This window comes from Chaetodon trifascialis, chromosome 1 (genome assembly GCF_039877785.1).
Source record: "Chaetodon trifascialis isolate fChaTrf1 chromosome 1, fChaTrf1.hap1, whole genome shotgun sequence".
NCBI lineage: Eukaryota > Metazoa > Chordata > Actinopteri > Chaetodontiformes > Chaetodontidae > Chaetodon > Chaetodon trifascialis.
In genome coordinates this window covers 8,461,013-8,476,177 of record NC_092056.1, presented here as the reverse complement: position 1 = coordinate 8,476,177, position 15,165 = coordinate 8,461,013, and the positions used below count along the sequence as shown (strand labels likewise).

General features: G+C 43.5%; 1 protein-coding gene across 1 annotated transcript in view; it reads left to right on the top strand.

Annotated features, from left to right (window-relative positions):
• The window catches only part of homer2 (homer scaffold protein 2), a 31,044-nt gene extending 17,852 nt beyond the window's left edge, over window positions 1-13,192 (top strand). Inside the window, exons 3-9 of the mRNA XM_070959266.1 lie at window positions 2,488-2,619; window positions 2,743-2,835; window positions 3,630-3,769; window positions 6,071-6,227; window positions 6,712-6,822; window positions 9,594-9,674; window positions 11,272-13,192. Of these exons, the coding sequence (XP_070815367.1) occupies window positions 2,488-2,619; window positions 2,743-2,835; window positions 3,630-3,769; window positions 6,071-6,227; window positions 6,712-6,822; window positions 9,594-9,674; window positions 11,272-11,460 (903 nt within the window). The 3' untranslated portion in view covers window positions 11,461-13,192. The remainder of the gene's footprint in view (window positions 1-2,487; window positions 2,620-2,742; window positions 2,836-3,629; window positions 3,770-6,070; window positions 6,228-6,711; window positions 6,823-9,593; window positions 9,675-11,271) is intronic.
• The last annotated feature ends 1,973 nt before the right edge of the window (window positions 13,193-15,165 follow it).

Genomic DNA, 15,165 nt, shown 5'->3' with positions numbered 1-15,165 from the left:
GGGCTGTCTCTGAGTTTCTAACTGACCCTCAGGCCATTGGCCAGCCGAGCCTCGCTCTGCGCGCCTCCTGTGCCACTTGATCCGGAGCCCGGCTCACCACCGGCACAGCTGCCAGCGTCACTCCTCTCTCCCCTCCGTCACCCCCCCCCCCACTCCCTCACCGAGACGTACACTCATACATACCAGCATACTGTCACAGGGCCCACGAATATTAGGGGGTGGGGCCAAACCAGGTAGTCCTGCATGTAGCTTATAGATCATTAGCTGGGATTCCATATCATGTGTCCATACAGGTAAACTAGCACCTGAACTCTTGACTCTGATTGGCTTACTGACAACATATGACATTATATTTTACTGTCTGTGGGTGTTTAAATGGTTGCTTATGTATGTTTACCATCTGTTTACCTTATTCTTTCCTTTTCATTTTTGCTTTATCCCGCAGCAACGGCCCAGTTTCTCCACAATGATCATTAAAGTTTCATGTTATCTTAACACTTCTCTTTGAGCCAACACGGTGTGCTCTGTTAAATATTCACTTAGCTGTTTATGGTGAGACGTTTGAGTGTTGTTCAGGCTTTCCCCTTTCCTCTACTGAGGAAATTAGGTAGCATTTGTTTTGATGAAGCCTCGGAAAGCGAGTGATCATTCTAAAATCAGATCATTGGCACCTTGGTAAATTGGCACTCTCCTTATAACCCCTTGATGCAGGAATGCCGCCTGAATCAGAGATTGCAACTGTAAGCTTTCCAGTGTTTGACACTGATAAGGTCGTTTTTTGTGTGTGTGCAGTGATCTCACTCTTCAGGAACCATTAGCATTGTTCTGAACGGGACACAAATGTCTAAGAGGGTATTGATTGCGTGCTAATGTGCTCATTCTTTCAGCTCAGTCTCTGCTTTTTGGGTCTCTGTGTCCAGTAATGATGCAGTGTAAAGTGTTTTAACACCTCAGCCACTGAAAAGATGGAGAGGGAGACAGTGGGGGCGTAGAAAAGGACACGAGTCTGTCAGCAATTTGAGTTCTTGAATCCTGTGTTCAGAGCCATGTTGCTATGAAACAAGGGCTGCACTGTGATTAAACTGTCTTCTATTGTTTCTTAATTGTTGGGGTAATTTGCATGTGCTGCTTTTAAGTTATTTTATATCTTGGTAGCCAGACTGGCTTTGTGTACATGCACAGGATTAAATGTTGTTTACACGCATTCCTAGCTGTTCATATTGGATGAGACGTATATCTACAGCGATGCAGTCTGCGCAGACTGAAATAGGGTTTGAAGCATCTGTTGATTTCCACTGTCACTGCCTGGTGCACAGGTTCCAGTTTTAGACTGCAGCAGATGTTTTCTGGCAGCTCATTCACTGCATAGCTACAACAGGTGAATGTCTACTGTAACAAGCATGGAGACTGTAATTTGACTACTTAGAGGTTAGTGGGTCAACATTCACCATGTACAAGCTCGTGTCTGCTTGTGTGTATCATTTGTGAATAAATACTTATTTGTAGCTGTGGAACAAGATGACTGGTACACATAACTGAAATGTTTTTCATATGCATACAAGTATATACAGTATCTGCCTCCACTCATGCCCTCCCACTACATGATGCATCCCGCTTAACCCTCACAACCACCAACCCCCTGTGGTCTCTATGGACTGCTTGACCATATTAAATTCAGTGAGGCGTAATGTATGGCGTGTCTTTGTTCATGACCCATGAAGCTTAAAATGCATTTGCATTGCTGCACGTGACCACGTTTCCAAAGTGGAGGATTTTACATTATTCATTTGGGCAGTAGACGCCTCAAGGAGTACAGTATTATGAAAATATGTAGGGCTGTGAAGCAGCAGCCATCTTTGGACTAATAGTTTTTTTGGTGGCTCTAAGACGCCATCTTTCATTTGACTGTGAGACCTGGTTGTGTGATATGGCCTACCTGTCAATTCAGATGAAACTATGGATGCTCAGCCCCAGACGTCTTGAACAGAGGAAAACTCATACACTTTATTTTTAATGTATAAAATGTATTTCCTTCCAGGGAGAGGAGTACTTATTAGCACTTAATGATTGCTTTGTAGAGAGGCTCTCAAACATGCATATGAATCTGACTGTTTTTATGAAGTGGCTCATCCTCAGAGAAAATAAATAAATAAATATGCCAAATGCAGTCAGACTTGTCATTGTGAGTATGGTGGAAGACAAGGACAAGGTATTAGAGATTTACTCTGGCATGAATGGAGCTACAACAGGAGATTGTACTTTGCTAAATCAATAGGACTATTCATCACGTCGGCGCTGCTGCTGCTGGAGTTCCTTCTCTAATATGTCCTGGCTGAACAAGAAGCACAACTTTCAAAGCAGCAGGCCTTTTTCTGAGGGAGTGAGGCAGTCTGACGGACCTGAAGACGATGCTGGAAGTTTGTGCATCTGTATTGATTTACTCCGGTATGGCTAAGAAATTGATGATAGGTTGTTTTGTCCTAACAGGTGATCATCAACAGCACCATCACACCCAACATGACGTTCACCAAGACATCGCAGAAGTTTGGCCAGTGGGCAGACAGCAGAGCCAACACTGTGTTTGGCCTGGGCTTTGCTTCGGAGCAACAACTGGCCAAGGTGAGAAATCTAACCTCTCTGCAGCATCACATGATCTCGTAAAAGCATGTATTTATGTGTTTGTCCTCAACCTCAAGTGTGAGAGTTGTCACAGCTCTTTCAACGTCTCTCTCATACTTTCAGTTTGCTGAGAAGTTCCAGGAGGTAAAAGAAGCAGCCAAGCTAGCAAGGGACAAATCTCAAGAGAAGGTGGAGACGTTGAGTAATCACTCCCAGGTAAAATTATATCTCTCTGCTGTCTGAAATTCTGATTCAGTACAACACCTCTGCTGTCTAACTGTCTCCTCCACAGTCACTGTCGGCCTCTACAGAGCGAGAACTAGCAGCACTGCAGAGAAAGTGATAAATTACAACATTTGGGTTAAGCTCACTTTCCTTCACAAACGCCAAAGGTGCAGATTCTGTGTTTAGAAACGACCTCTGGCACAATCAAGTATTCAAACAGTTAAGTTCAAATATTTATATGAACACGGGTGTATGAAACTTGTGTGGAATATTGTAGGAATCATTCATGTAACAGCGTGACTCATCATCAATGAGAGGTCAAAGGTCATCCGAAGCTAATTCTTATCACGCAAGCACCACAGAAATTAAAGGATAAGGAAGCCAGTGAGAGTAATAAAACAATGAAGGTTTTTCAGGTTTTTTTTTTTTGAGGTGGATCCAGCAGTCACTGCCCGGTCATCAGCTGCCAGGCCTGCTCTCTGCCTGTTCTGACTCCAGATGGCAGGAATCAGACTCAGCTCTGAGACACAAAAAGCTGCTGGGCCATATGACATGATGAATACTGGCAACAGTTTTCCCTCACCCTTCCGCTGTCATAGCTGATGTGCCGGGGTGTTTACAGCGTTTCACCAAAAGAGGCCCAGAGCCCTTTCTTCGCAGTCAGACCTGGATTTATGAGGCGCATTAACAGATTTTAACCCAGACCGTCAGAAAGCTGCAGGTGAGCTTTGTCTGAATCAAAACCAGCCCTTAACCGTAACACGTCCCCCTCTGTCTCCGACCAGGAGTCTGGACGTGAGACGCCCTCCACCAACCAGGCGTCCAGCATTAATGGGACAGATGATGAGAAAATATCTCACGTCGGTCCAGAAGCTGCTGTGCTGAAGAGCGAGAATGAGCGTCTGAAGAGCGCTGTGGAGCAGAGGTAAGGTCTCATTTCAGGGAAACATCACAAGAACGTTTTTACTGTGCAGCACAACTTATTTGCTCTTCATGTGTTTGCCCTTCATGATACAATCATCTTATTATATGTAATCAATAGCATTACTGCAATCTATCCATGATCTATCAATCAATTTGATTAAAAAGTTAAGCAATATTTTTTAAATTTGAAATTGTCTCATCATGATCAAATAAATCACACATTAGTCTGCAGCTGGCGATAATGTGGAAACTGTACAAACCTCTGGAGTGGCACCAGAAAACGCACAGGTGATGTGAATCTGGTTATTTGAATGTAAACTAAGCAGAGCAGATACTGTTTGAGGAGTCATGCACCAATGCTTCACTGTGATTATGAGCACTCACTGTATGACTCTTGTTGAATCACAATACTCAGTCAGATTCAAATAAACTACACCTGCTTATTTACAACCTTTCATTTTGGGGCCATCGCAATCAAATGGTATCCTCCCAACACATGGGTTTTACTAAAGCATAAACAATTTAAAGTCAGCCGTGCAAGACATTCATTTTACTGAGTCATCCGAATGCTCCCACAATACAGCAAAGCTTACTTCAAGGGGCATCATATCGTTTTAACTCCAAAGACAGCAGCTTTCACACAATTCTTGCGCTTTAATTGTCTCTGCACCAAACTGCTGGGATGATATCACGTCCCCAAAGGGCTCAGAAATCATCTAATCTAAAGAGTGACACTGCTCCACTCCACCACTCGCTTATCTGGCCTTTATAATCCAGATGCAGAACGTATAAATTGGTAATTGCATGAAACACCAGATGTGCTTCCAGATGGGATTAAAATAACCCCAGGGCATCAGAGTCGACTAAAACTACAGTGAGTACATTTAACCAGAATGAGAATGACAAAAACATCTCTGGCATGTTTGATCTAGGTGGGATAAAAGCCCTGAGATGAAGAAAGGACCAATTAGCAGACCTTTCCAGGCAATACTTAAGACTAATGAACATCTGCACGAGCAGTGTGGGTTTATTTTACAGGTCATTTCCTCAAAAAGGAGCAGATATATAATCATACATTCTTAAGAAGGTTCCTGGCCAGGGCAGTGTAATTTGGTACCAGTTATATGGAAAAGTGCCAGTGTAACAGAGGCCCCCCCACAATCTTGAGTGATGGAAAGTGTTTGAGTCAGTTCACTCACAGCATGTAAAATGTGCCCCATGGAAGTATACAGCTCAACAAATATGGAGGAGGAAGTTTCAATAATAAATGACTAATGAATGGATATTTACTTGGTTGGCTGATTTCTGACATGCTGTGCATCCTTATCCTCATTTTATATTTCCCTAATACCTAACTTAATTATGCACTGTTACCTAACCCAAACCCTTTTTTATCTTGCTAGTGTCTCATGTTACACTGAGAGAGAATATATCTACTACAAGTACTTTTTTTTTTGTTACACTTTTTATGCTCTCAGATGAAAATGTTTATCTCTTAAAGACATGAGTTGATTTCGTTGCCTTTCGTACATAATTGTGTCTGTTGGTGGAAGTTTATCCTAAAATGCATGAATGCATGAAGAAATTCCTCAGAACATCTGACTAAACTCAAGAAAGTGTCTCCGCCTTATAATCAGTGTCAAATTGGAAATGACTGAGCTTTAAACTAAAGCTTATCGCTGTGCGTTTAAAACACTGAGAAAGACATTTGTTTCCTCGCAGTGCATTCAGCTTCCATGTATCGTTAGACTTGTGTAGTTGTAGTTGAAAACCACAGTTGTCGTGTGTCTTTGTCGGCCCTTCTTCACGCCTTCACGAGGCTTTGGGATTTCATTTTGTGGAAGTGTGTCACAGCGGCAAAACAGCCGAGGACTGCAGAATGCTGCGGTGCAAGTCTGTCCACATTTGATGGAGAGCGGCTCACTTCAACCCAGCCATGCATACAGAAGGGAACAGCGATGCATACTAAATATACATCACAACCTCTCCAACCTTATTGATAAGACAGTAACACACACTCTGCGGTCTGAAAAGATAACAAACTGTATGATGGCGTCTATCAGGGCTGCAGCTCATTAGACCTGTGAGACTTTTCCCACTTATTTCTTCTTTTGTGGTCTAAATATCTCTTGACAGCGTGCTGTACATCACAGCTAATTAAATAGTTATGATGGGAAGGATTTTGAAGCATTATGTGTCATGTCAGTGGGCACAAGCCCCAGGCATTTCAACAGTAACCTGTCTAAATTCTCCTTTCCATTAATAACTCTCCCCCTGTATCTCTGTCTCTCCTGTCTGGCAGCAACACCAACGCCAAGAAGTGGGAAACAGAGCTGCAGACTCTAAGAGAAAATAATGCCAGGCTGGTGGACGCACTGCAGGAGTCCTCTGCTAATGTCGAGAGCTGGAAGAAACAACTTAGTACCTGCAAGGAAGAGAGTGACACGCTCAGGGAAAAGGTAATACAGTCATGCACTCCTATAGGGAAGCAAAACAAAGTAGAAAATCCCATCAATCCTGCTGGCAGAAAAGGTGGTTCGAAACTCTTCTAGAAAAGGACCAAACTGCACTCAAAACATCACAAACTGAACAGATTCTGAGTTTGGGTCATCTGTTAATATCTGCGCAGAGGGTTTCACCACTTTCTCAACAGCGAGCAAACCACTGTACATTTTATTAGTTTCTGTGGTCCCTGCGCCAGAGTCCCCTATAAATAGAATCATTTTAGTTTCATAATCAATGTGGGCTGTTACTGCAGCTGGGCTGGTGTTGCATTGATACATTCTGTAACCTGCTGCAGGTTTATCTCTAATTGTTGCTACCACTTACAAGACAGAGCATATTCCACAAATACAAATGAACAGATGCATGATGGGTAGACAAAGTGGCTGTTGGCCGCTTCTCTCAGTTTTTCATGAGGCACCTCTCTGTTTCTGTGTGTAGATTGCAGAGCTAGAAGCTCAGTGTAATGAAGCCAATCAGGAGAAGCAGAAAAACGCCCAGCTGAGCGTACGAGTGCAGGAGCTGGAGGCTGAGCTACACGACAAGGAGCAGGTGAGGCGTCCACGTGAACGTCTGTCTGGAAACAGCAGTGTTGAGAGCAGGGGTGACTGTAAGAGCGAGTAAAACCCTGGACCTTGAATGCTGATGTTTCGCTCGGTCCCCTTCATCCTTTCTACATCATAGAAAGGACAGTTTTCAGGCCAACACTCCACCCCCTTGTCTCCAGAAGTTACCCTCTTACTTTCTCTTCCTCATTCTCTCACATTTCACCAGCTCTTCGCCTCTCGCCTCTTCTTCTTGCACAGTACCACTCCTCTCCCTCAGGAGGTGATTATACCTCCATAGGAAATGATAGGTTTTGTTGTGGGATCTTGGGTTTTGTATGGATCGATTTTTTTTTTTTTTCTTCGCCTACCTACGTAAACCCAGACCTTTATACTGCTCGTTGTTGTTTTTTTGTCTCAAATTTTCACACTTTCTGTGCTGCTTATCTGTTCAGTAATTTACTTGATATTTGTCCTGTGTTGGTAAAATTGAACTCCACTGTGAAAATGGTCAGAGAGGGGGAGTGTAAACTCATCCACTGACTTTGTCTCTATTCAGAACAGCAGGGAATTTTGGCACAAATTCCATTAGTGGCATCGCCTTATGTCAACTGCATCAGTCATCCATAATCCAAACTAGCCGACTGTCAGCTCAGCGGAGCCTAATGGTGCTGTTACTCCTAATGAGGATGAGCCTCGCTCGGCCACACTGTCTTTTGACCTTTGCTCGTTGCCGGTTAAATTTTGTTTCTGTCTACAGACAAATGATTAGGACGGACTCCTGGCAATCTCTGACAGTCTCGTTGCCTTTTTTCTAAAGTGACTGTGTCGCCCCGTCATGAAGGGGAGGCACAGGTGAAGTGGAGGAAAAGATGAACCAACCAGATACAGAAATCTGTAACGATCTCCCATTCAGCAGCAAAAGACAGTATTTCAGTATTTGTCTCTGTTCATTGTGGCTTTTCGTGTATGCATGTATGTATCAAGTCCCTTTTTTTCAACAGTCTGATCCTCAAAGAAGTGACAAATAGACTCACTGGATTTATACCTGAACACTGCAGCAAATCAAGCTTTGCACACTCTCTCTCTAAATAGTGGTTGCAGTTTTTTTCTGTTAATTAGCCTCTTCATTAAGTTTTGAATCAATGAAATTTAAAAAATGGAGGGAAAAAAAGAGTCCCAAGGTGATTTTTTCATCAGGGCAACTCAATTATTTCCATTAATCTGCCAAATGTTTCCTTCATTATTCGTTGTGTATATAAAACACCAGGAAATCTCATCACATTCTCCTAGAGCTCAAGGCGATGTCGTCAAGTGTCTCATTTTGTCCAACACAGTCCCATCACAGCAAACTCAGTAAAATGCAAAACAGGAAAAAGTGGCAAATTCTCACATTAGAGGACCTAGAACCATCAAATGTGTGGGTTTTATTTGAAAAAACGAATTAAAGGATTAATCACTAATCAATTGACTCTAGCAATATATCCTTTATATTGCTTATTTGGTCTGATCAACAAAATCAGAACTCAAGGATATTCAGCGTATCCAAACCTTTCAGAAGCAGGAACAAGCAAATGTTTGGTATTTTTACTTGATAAATGACTTAAATGATCAATCAGTCCTCAAATATGTTGTATATTCATTTCCTGTTGATGGTCGTTTATCTTGAATTTGACGGTGTTTATCACAGTGTTGCAAAATCACGCCGCTTATAGCTGTGCTGCGTAAAGACCCTTTGAAATTCCCCAAGGTAAAATGTGAGTCTGGGATATTCTAGTTAAGCACCTGGCAGCCGGAGTATTAATAGAACATATAAATCTTTCCTTCGAGAGCAGTGTATGTTACACAACAACAGGAAGGAAGGAGTTCAAAGAGCTGGAGCGGATTTTACAAGATGATAAGCAAAGATTCGTGTCCTTTGGGGGCTTCAGCGTTTCCACAGTCCTGTGCATCAGCCATAAGGCTCCTAACTGACCGAAGGAAGCCTCAGTGTTTGCGCAGCACTGATACAGCAGACGGTCCACAGAGGCTCATCCGCCGAGTGACTCACCCTCCTTCTAGAAATGCACGCGCTCAGCTCCTCCAATTAAAAACGTGCCTATGAATTATTAAGCATTCACCGCGGCGCTGACCCCAGCGCTGGCCAGCCGTGAACCAACACAACAAAGCTGCTGCAGGTGACTACAAAGACTTAGCCAATTATTACCTGGCGAGGAGGTGCTGGAGGCGATGACATATGCTGCGTGCGCCGCGTGTGGCGTAAAGCAGCCGAGGGATGAAACTTTCAGAGCGATAATGTGTTTCAGTGAGAGCAAAACAAACCTCATTCAGTCTCGTCTTTAAGCTTGCTTTTCGTTTTTCCTTACCTGATTTGTGGGCAGCACACAATGAGCTGACATCTTAAAAACAATGGAAATGCACCCGAATCACAGCTGGGTCTTGAAATGTAATACTTTTTTGGTACCACCTGTAGTACGTGTAGTAAGCGTGTGATTCGTACTCTGCTTAACTTTATAATTTCAGATTTAAATAATAATTTTGTCGGTTTTATTTAGGAAAACGTGAATTCACAGGTTATATCTCATACGTTTGTTTTTTTTTTTTAAGCCTGGAAATTGCTTCTCCTTGACAAGAAATAGTCCCTCGTTGGTTTTACGCTTTGCCTTTTGTACAGATCAAAGCTCACTAATTAACATGTTGGGTACATCTCGTTTGTTTAGAGGTGCTGGTTGGTGATTTTGTTATAGTGCTTAACTCGTTTCTAATGTTTTTCCCCAGGAGCTGGAGAACCTGAGGAAGCAGGCGGAGATAATCCCTCAGCTCATGGCGGAGTGCGAGAGCATCACCACAAAACTGCAGGTACGTTTAAAGCCCTGAGAAACCCACCAAACCCCACACACACTGTCTCAGGTGTGATTTACAGCAGAGTGTAAAGCACGGCAGAGAGTCAGTACTGACCTCGAGCTTACAGCACACGTGAGGACGCGATGTCTGTCACGGCGAGGCAACACACGGGCTCTGAGGCATCAGCAGCACTTTGAGACGGAGGTAAAGAACAGGAGTTCCTATTCACCATTCTGCCCGAGGGCTGGCAACAACATTCCTGTCACGTGTCTCACCAACACACATTGTGGTTACTGTATCTATTAATAAAGGTCCGTCCCCAGTACAACACTGAGTGGATTATTGCCTCTTTGAAAAGCCTTCCTCCTCCTCCTCATCTGAGGAACAGAGATAATACATCTCTGTCACGGCTTATTAGTTTCCTGGCGGTGCAGATTTGATCAGTTTTGCCGACTGCAGAAACAGTTTGAGAGCTCTGCTGAGTCTTATAGCATTTCTGTGGGCGTGTGTCTGTGAGTCTGAGTCAGGTTTGAGAATCTGCTGTTGCCATAAACAATGCAGATCCACGCCCGTCACCTCCCGTCTCCTTTGTACCACAGAGCACCTGCTCTTCGAGGCTGATTCCTCATTGAGTAATATCAGACTTTCTGTTAAACCAGAAGTGCCAGGCTCAGTGAATGACTGTATGCCCCGCAAGTGCCAAGTCTGACATGAGCCGCATTGATAGTGATGCTCATCTCACCCCGTTCAGCCCGACTCAGAACAGGATTGTATCATCCAAGCTGTCATGCGTGTGCTGCCTTTCAAGCCGGGCAGGGAGGAGAATAAAACCAACAGTGGCATGCCTGAAGTTCTTGTGCCTCGCAAAGCTCGACTGCCTGGTTTGTTTCTGCAGCAGCCAGCTGGATGAATGACAGTAACAACAGAGCTGGCCGAAGCAGGAGTTTATCTGAGCAGCCATCCAAACTGAGGAGCAGCACAGACAATGGGATTTCTCGAATACCTCCGTCGCTCCACGAGGCCCAAAACCAAAACTCAGCCACTGTCCGTTCAGTTAGAAGTTAATGGCTGAAGTGTAACTGTTGAAACCGACTTCCCTGCTGCCGACTTTAAAAACAAGTCCACTCCATGTTTGTGGTCATGGCTCCTCTCTATTTAAAGACGACACCCCACGTGGAGATCAGGTTTCAGGAGTCAGCTGGACGATACAGGCATGCAGGCGCGACACCCATTTAGCATTCTATTTTAAACCCCTCCCCTCAATGGCATCTTTGGCATTACTGTGTCACCCGTGTCGCCTGCTAGTCTGAAAGACTTGCTGTACTGCACCCTCCCATCCTACCACAGAAATGTACATTTACTTGCTGTCAAGTGTAGTTTTCAGTAGAGCGCTGATGATGCAAACAGGGATTAATTGTCAGTGAAAGGCTTGAAGGCCAGTCGAAGTGCTTTTATGTTACTTCTGACAGCAGCTGTAAGAAGCTCTGCATCTCTGTTAAGATAAAGACAAAAGGACGTACCTGTACTGCTTCATCAAATGCTCTGACATTAATTTCCCTTTATCTACCGTTCGCTGTAGTGTAACTCTTGTTTTCTTTCGCTCCGTCCACAGGCTGCAGAGATGAAGAACAGCGAACTGGAGGGGAGGATAGGGGGTCTCCAGGTCGACATAGATGACAGCCGGCAAAAGCAGGGCAACATGAAGGGCGAGCTGAAGAAGTTCATGGATATCCTGGATGGAAAGATAGACGAGCTGCACGAGTTCAGGCAGGGGCTGTCCAAGCTGGGTGTTGATAACTGAGAAAAGTGGCACCAAGTTGAAAGGGTCAGAGGTCAGGTACGAAGGATTCACTACAGTATGTCTTCAGGGCAGAAACTATGTGGCACTGACTCCCTCAAGGTGATGTCCACTCAGATCAGCTTTGGCTTCTAATAAACACTACCATGTGAGAAAGAGATTTTTTTTTTTTTTTTTTGGAGAGGGAGAGAGAGACTGGCAGGAGGAAGGCCAGCGTGCTCCACCAAACGGCTCCATTTTGTACGCTGGCATTCTGAAACTAAATCAAGAGTCACACTTTGAGCTTACTTACCCGTTTCTGTGGGGGGGGGAACGGTTTTAAAAAGCTGGTGGTGGGTTCTTAGATTCTGTCCATCTGTCTTTTTCCAGAAGGCCGCGGCGCTTCTTCACAGGCAGTCGGGAGTTTAGAGTAGAGGAAGGGACATAAAAGGGCTAAAATGAATAACACACACACAGACAATGCTGTTCAGCATCACTCAAGTAATAATTGGTGTTAATCCTTGTGGCCCCCTCAGCGAATTAGCGATGAAATCTTTCCACAGACTGTCCTTGCTGTTGCCTCTCATCTATCTCAGGTGTGTCAGAAGACAGTTTGTACTCATTAGATTATATGCACATATGTGACAGACGGCCGTGACACAAAGTGCCTCCAGGTGAGTCTAAATTCCACCTGGCAAGGAGAACTGGCCAAGCGATGACCATCACCATAATAACAACTTGATTTTTGAGAGAAACCCCGATGAAAAGAAACTCCTCTCGAATAAAATGAGATGAGAAGCGCAGGCAGGCGAGCCCATCCTGAAGACGGCACCGCGGCGACAAACTCGAAACAGGTATTTGCACAAAAAAAAAAAAGACTGTGAGACGGGACTGCAGCGGGAATTCATCAGCTCTCTTGTGGGTTTTTCTTTTTCAATAAACACACCGTTTAATTACATTTGCATAAAGAAGGAGAACTTTGTCTCAGGAGCTTTCCTTCAGAAACAATAAGAGGAACCCCGTTTTGCCATGAGTGTAGTGTAGTGTTCAAAAGATTTCGTGTGTGCAATCGTGTTGTTGCCCATTTGTAGAACAAAGACGTACCGTATGTCTCCAAGGCTGTTGATGTGCTTCCTACACACTCGTTTTTGTTATGGTGGTGGTTATTTTGGGGTGAGGGGACTTGGTGCTGCTCAATGGGTGAATAATGTGAAAGTGTACTTCACTGAGAACATTTAGATGGCATGGGCCTTTTCACGACAACCCTGTCACAGCTTCTTGGTTTTTGTTTTACATATTTATTTATTTTGGTGCCTCTCGATCTAGTGTTTCTAGAACATACCGAGTTAAATCAACCTTAGCCTAATGTCTCTATAGATGTACAATAATATATAAAATCTACCAGATTGTCAGGATTCACAGGTTTTGTTTGCAGAGTTTTGCAGGATAGTGTCACCGCTGCTTTCTGGGGAGTTCATCTTTGAACATTTGAAATCAAGGGCACATGTTGTCGTGGCATATTTACTGGGTAATACTATGTTATAAGTCTATATTTTTTCATCTGCTTTGATCTTGTCATGAGATGAGGATATCTATAAAGGGACTTTATGCTTCTCTCTGTTCATAAATCACCTGAACCTGGATAACACAATGTACGATCCTTCCTTTTGAAACAATGCCTCTTGTGCACTTTTGTGACTCCTGTTCAATATTGTACAATAGAACTGACAATTGTTAAAATTTAGTTTAATTACAATGCCGACTTAGTGTCTTCTTTTAAGTCCAAGCGGGGGCCACGTCTTGGCTGGAGCTCCACAGAGAGGAGAGGGTAGGTTTCCCTAATCCTCTCTGAGTTGTAAATCAGTACTGTGGGTTGTATGTCGAAAACTAACTACTGTTAAAGCTTACAAATATGCTGACTGTGAAAGTCTTGAGGCGTTTTTTTCCTGGATGAGAAGCGCAGAGGAGGTGGAAATGAACCTACAGCGGCAGAGCTGCATCCCGACGAGGCGCGAGTACAGAAGCTCCGCCACCGCACGTCTTTTCCTCTGATGTTGATTTACATAGCTCTAAATATAGCTGTAATCCTACCAGAGACACACATAACCCAAGCGAAACAAGTGGGATTTAATCACAGTCCGTGACACATATCAGTTTCTCTGAGACAGGAACAAATAAAGAAAAACACACGAGCTTGTCTGACGGATGGAAAAACTCCAACGCATGGCCTTGGCAACTTAATCCCACTTACTCCATTTTTCTTTGTAAATAACTGTAATTGATTGACATTGAGAAATATATATCCAGAGGAATCTTCTACAGTTAATTTTTCAATCATCTTTGTCAGCCAATGAGACTCTTGGATATTCATCTCCCTGATGGACTTTAATTTACTTTCTCAGCTTCATAGATCGGCTGGCTGGCACAGATACATCTGGGTGGGAAATTAATCAAAATGCAAAATATGCATCAATTTAGTGCTGAAATGATCAGTTAATTTACCAGTACAGTCAGTCGGTGGTCAATTAACCATTGTGAAATGCAGCTATTTTCACTAATTAATCCTGGCAATTACTTTTCTTGATTAAACACTTAGTTGTTAATTCTGTAAAATGTTAAATCCAAAAAAAGCCTCCTGAGCCGCATGTGGACTGAAGAGGCTTTCTTTTTTTTGTCTGACCAACAGAATATTTAACTGAAAAGCTGGATGAACGTTAAGCATTTCTGCTTCCTGAAACGACTGAAACTGATCAAATTAAAACTGTTGACGACTCATTTCGTCAAGCTTTTTTTTTTTTGTTTCTTTGGACAAAACAAGTTGTGTTGCTGCAGGCTCTTTTCTTTTGCCACGTTTAAGAGTTTTTAGCCAAGTTAGCGGCACAGACTTCAAAATCTCAACAACTATCAGTTCATTTGCCATGAAAAGTTGTACATTTGTCGCCAAAGGACAAATCCCAATAATTCCTCCAAATTCCTCAAATATGACCAAATATCTACAAAACTAATCACATTCTCGTTAGCGTCAGCTGTACTTTGTGCTGCTTAGCAAGTGTTAGCAAGCTAGCATGCTAAACTACAATAGTTAACATTGTTACTGAGCGTATTAGCTTGCTGACTTTAGCATCAAGTACAGCCTCACAGAGCTGCCAGTGTGTTTTTTGCCCTTTTTTTGCTTCAGTTAGATTTTGGGCCTTGTTTGAAACTTAATAGGATGAAAAATCTTACTGTGGGCTCTCTGATCTAGTCACTTTACAAACTTTTTAATCGACTAAATCATGAATTGAATGAAAAACAGGTGAAGCGATCGATAAGTAATCCTTGTTGCCTCGTATCAGTCATCGGTCACACTGAAATTACAGCAGCTGTGATGCAGCAAAGGCGTTTCTCTGTCTGTCCCCCATCGCTGTCTCTTTAACTCTCCCAGCAAGGCTCATTGTGTGACTGGTGATGAGTGGGCGAGCTGGTGAAACATCATTAAGAGACTATGCTGCTCTGAACATGTGTCTGAGAGAGAGAGAGAGAAGGAGAGAGAGAGAGAGCGCGATGGCACTGCAGGCCACTACCGCTGAGACTCCCTGTTGCCATAGTAACAGGCAGCGGAATTTCATGTTGACGCTAAAAAGGCGGGTTCTTCTAAAAACCCGCCCCGTGTGTCTCCCCCAAAGTGCGTGACCCATGTTCCACTCAAATCACCTGGACGACACCGAAACATGACGCAGAGCCGGGGCG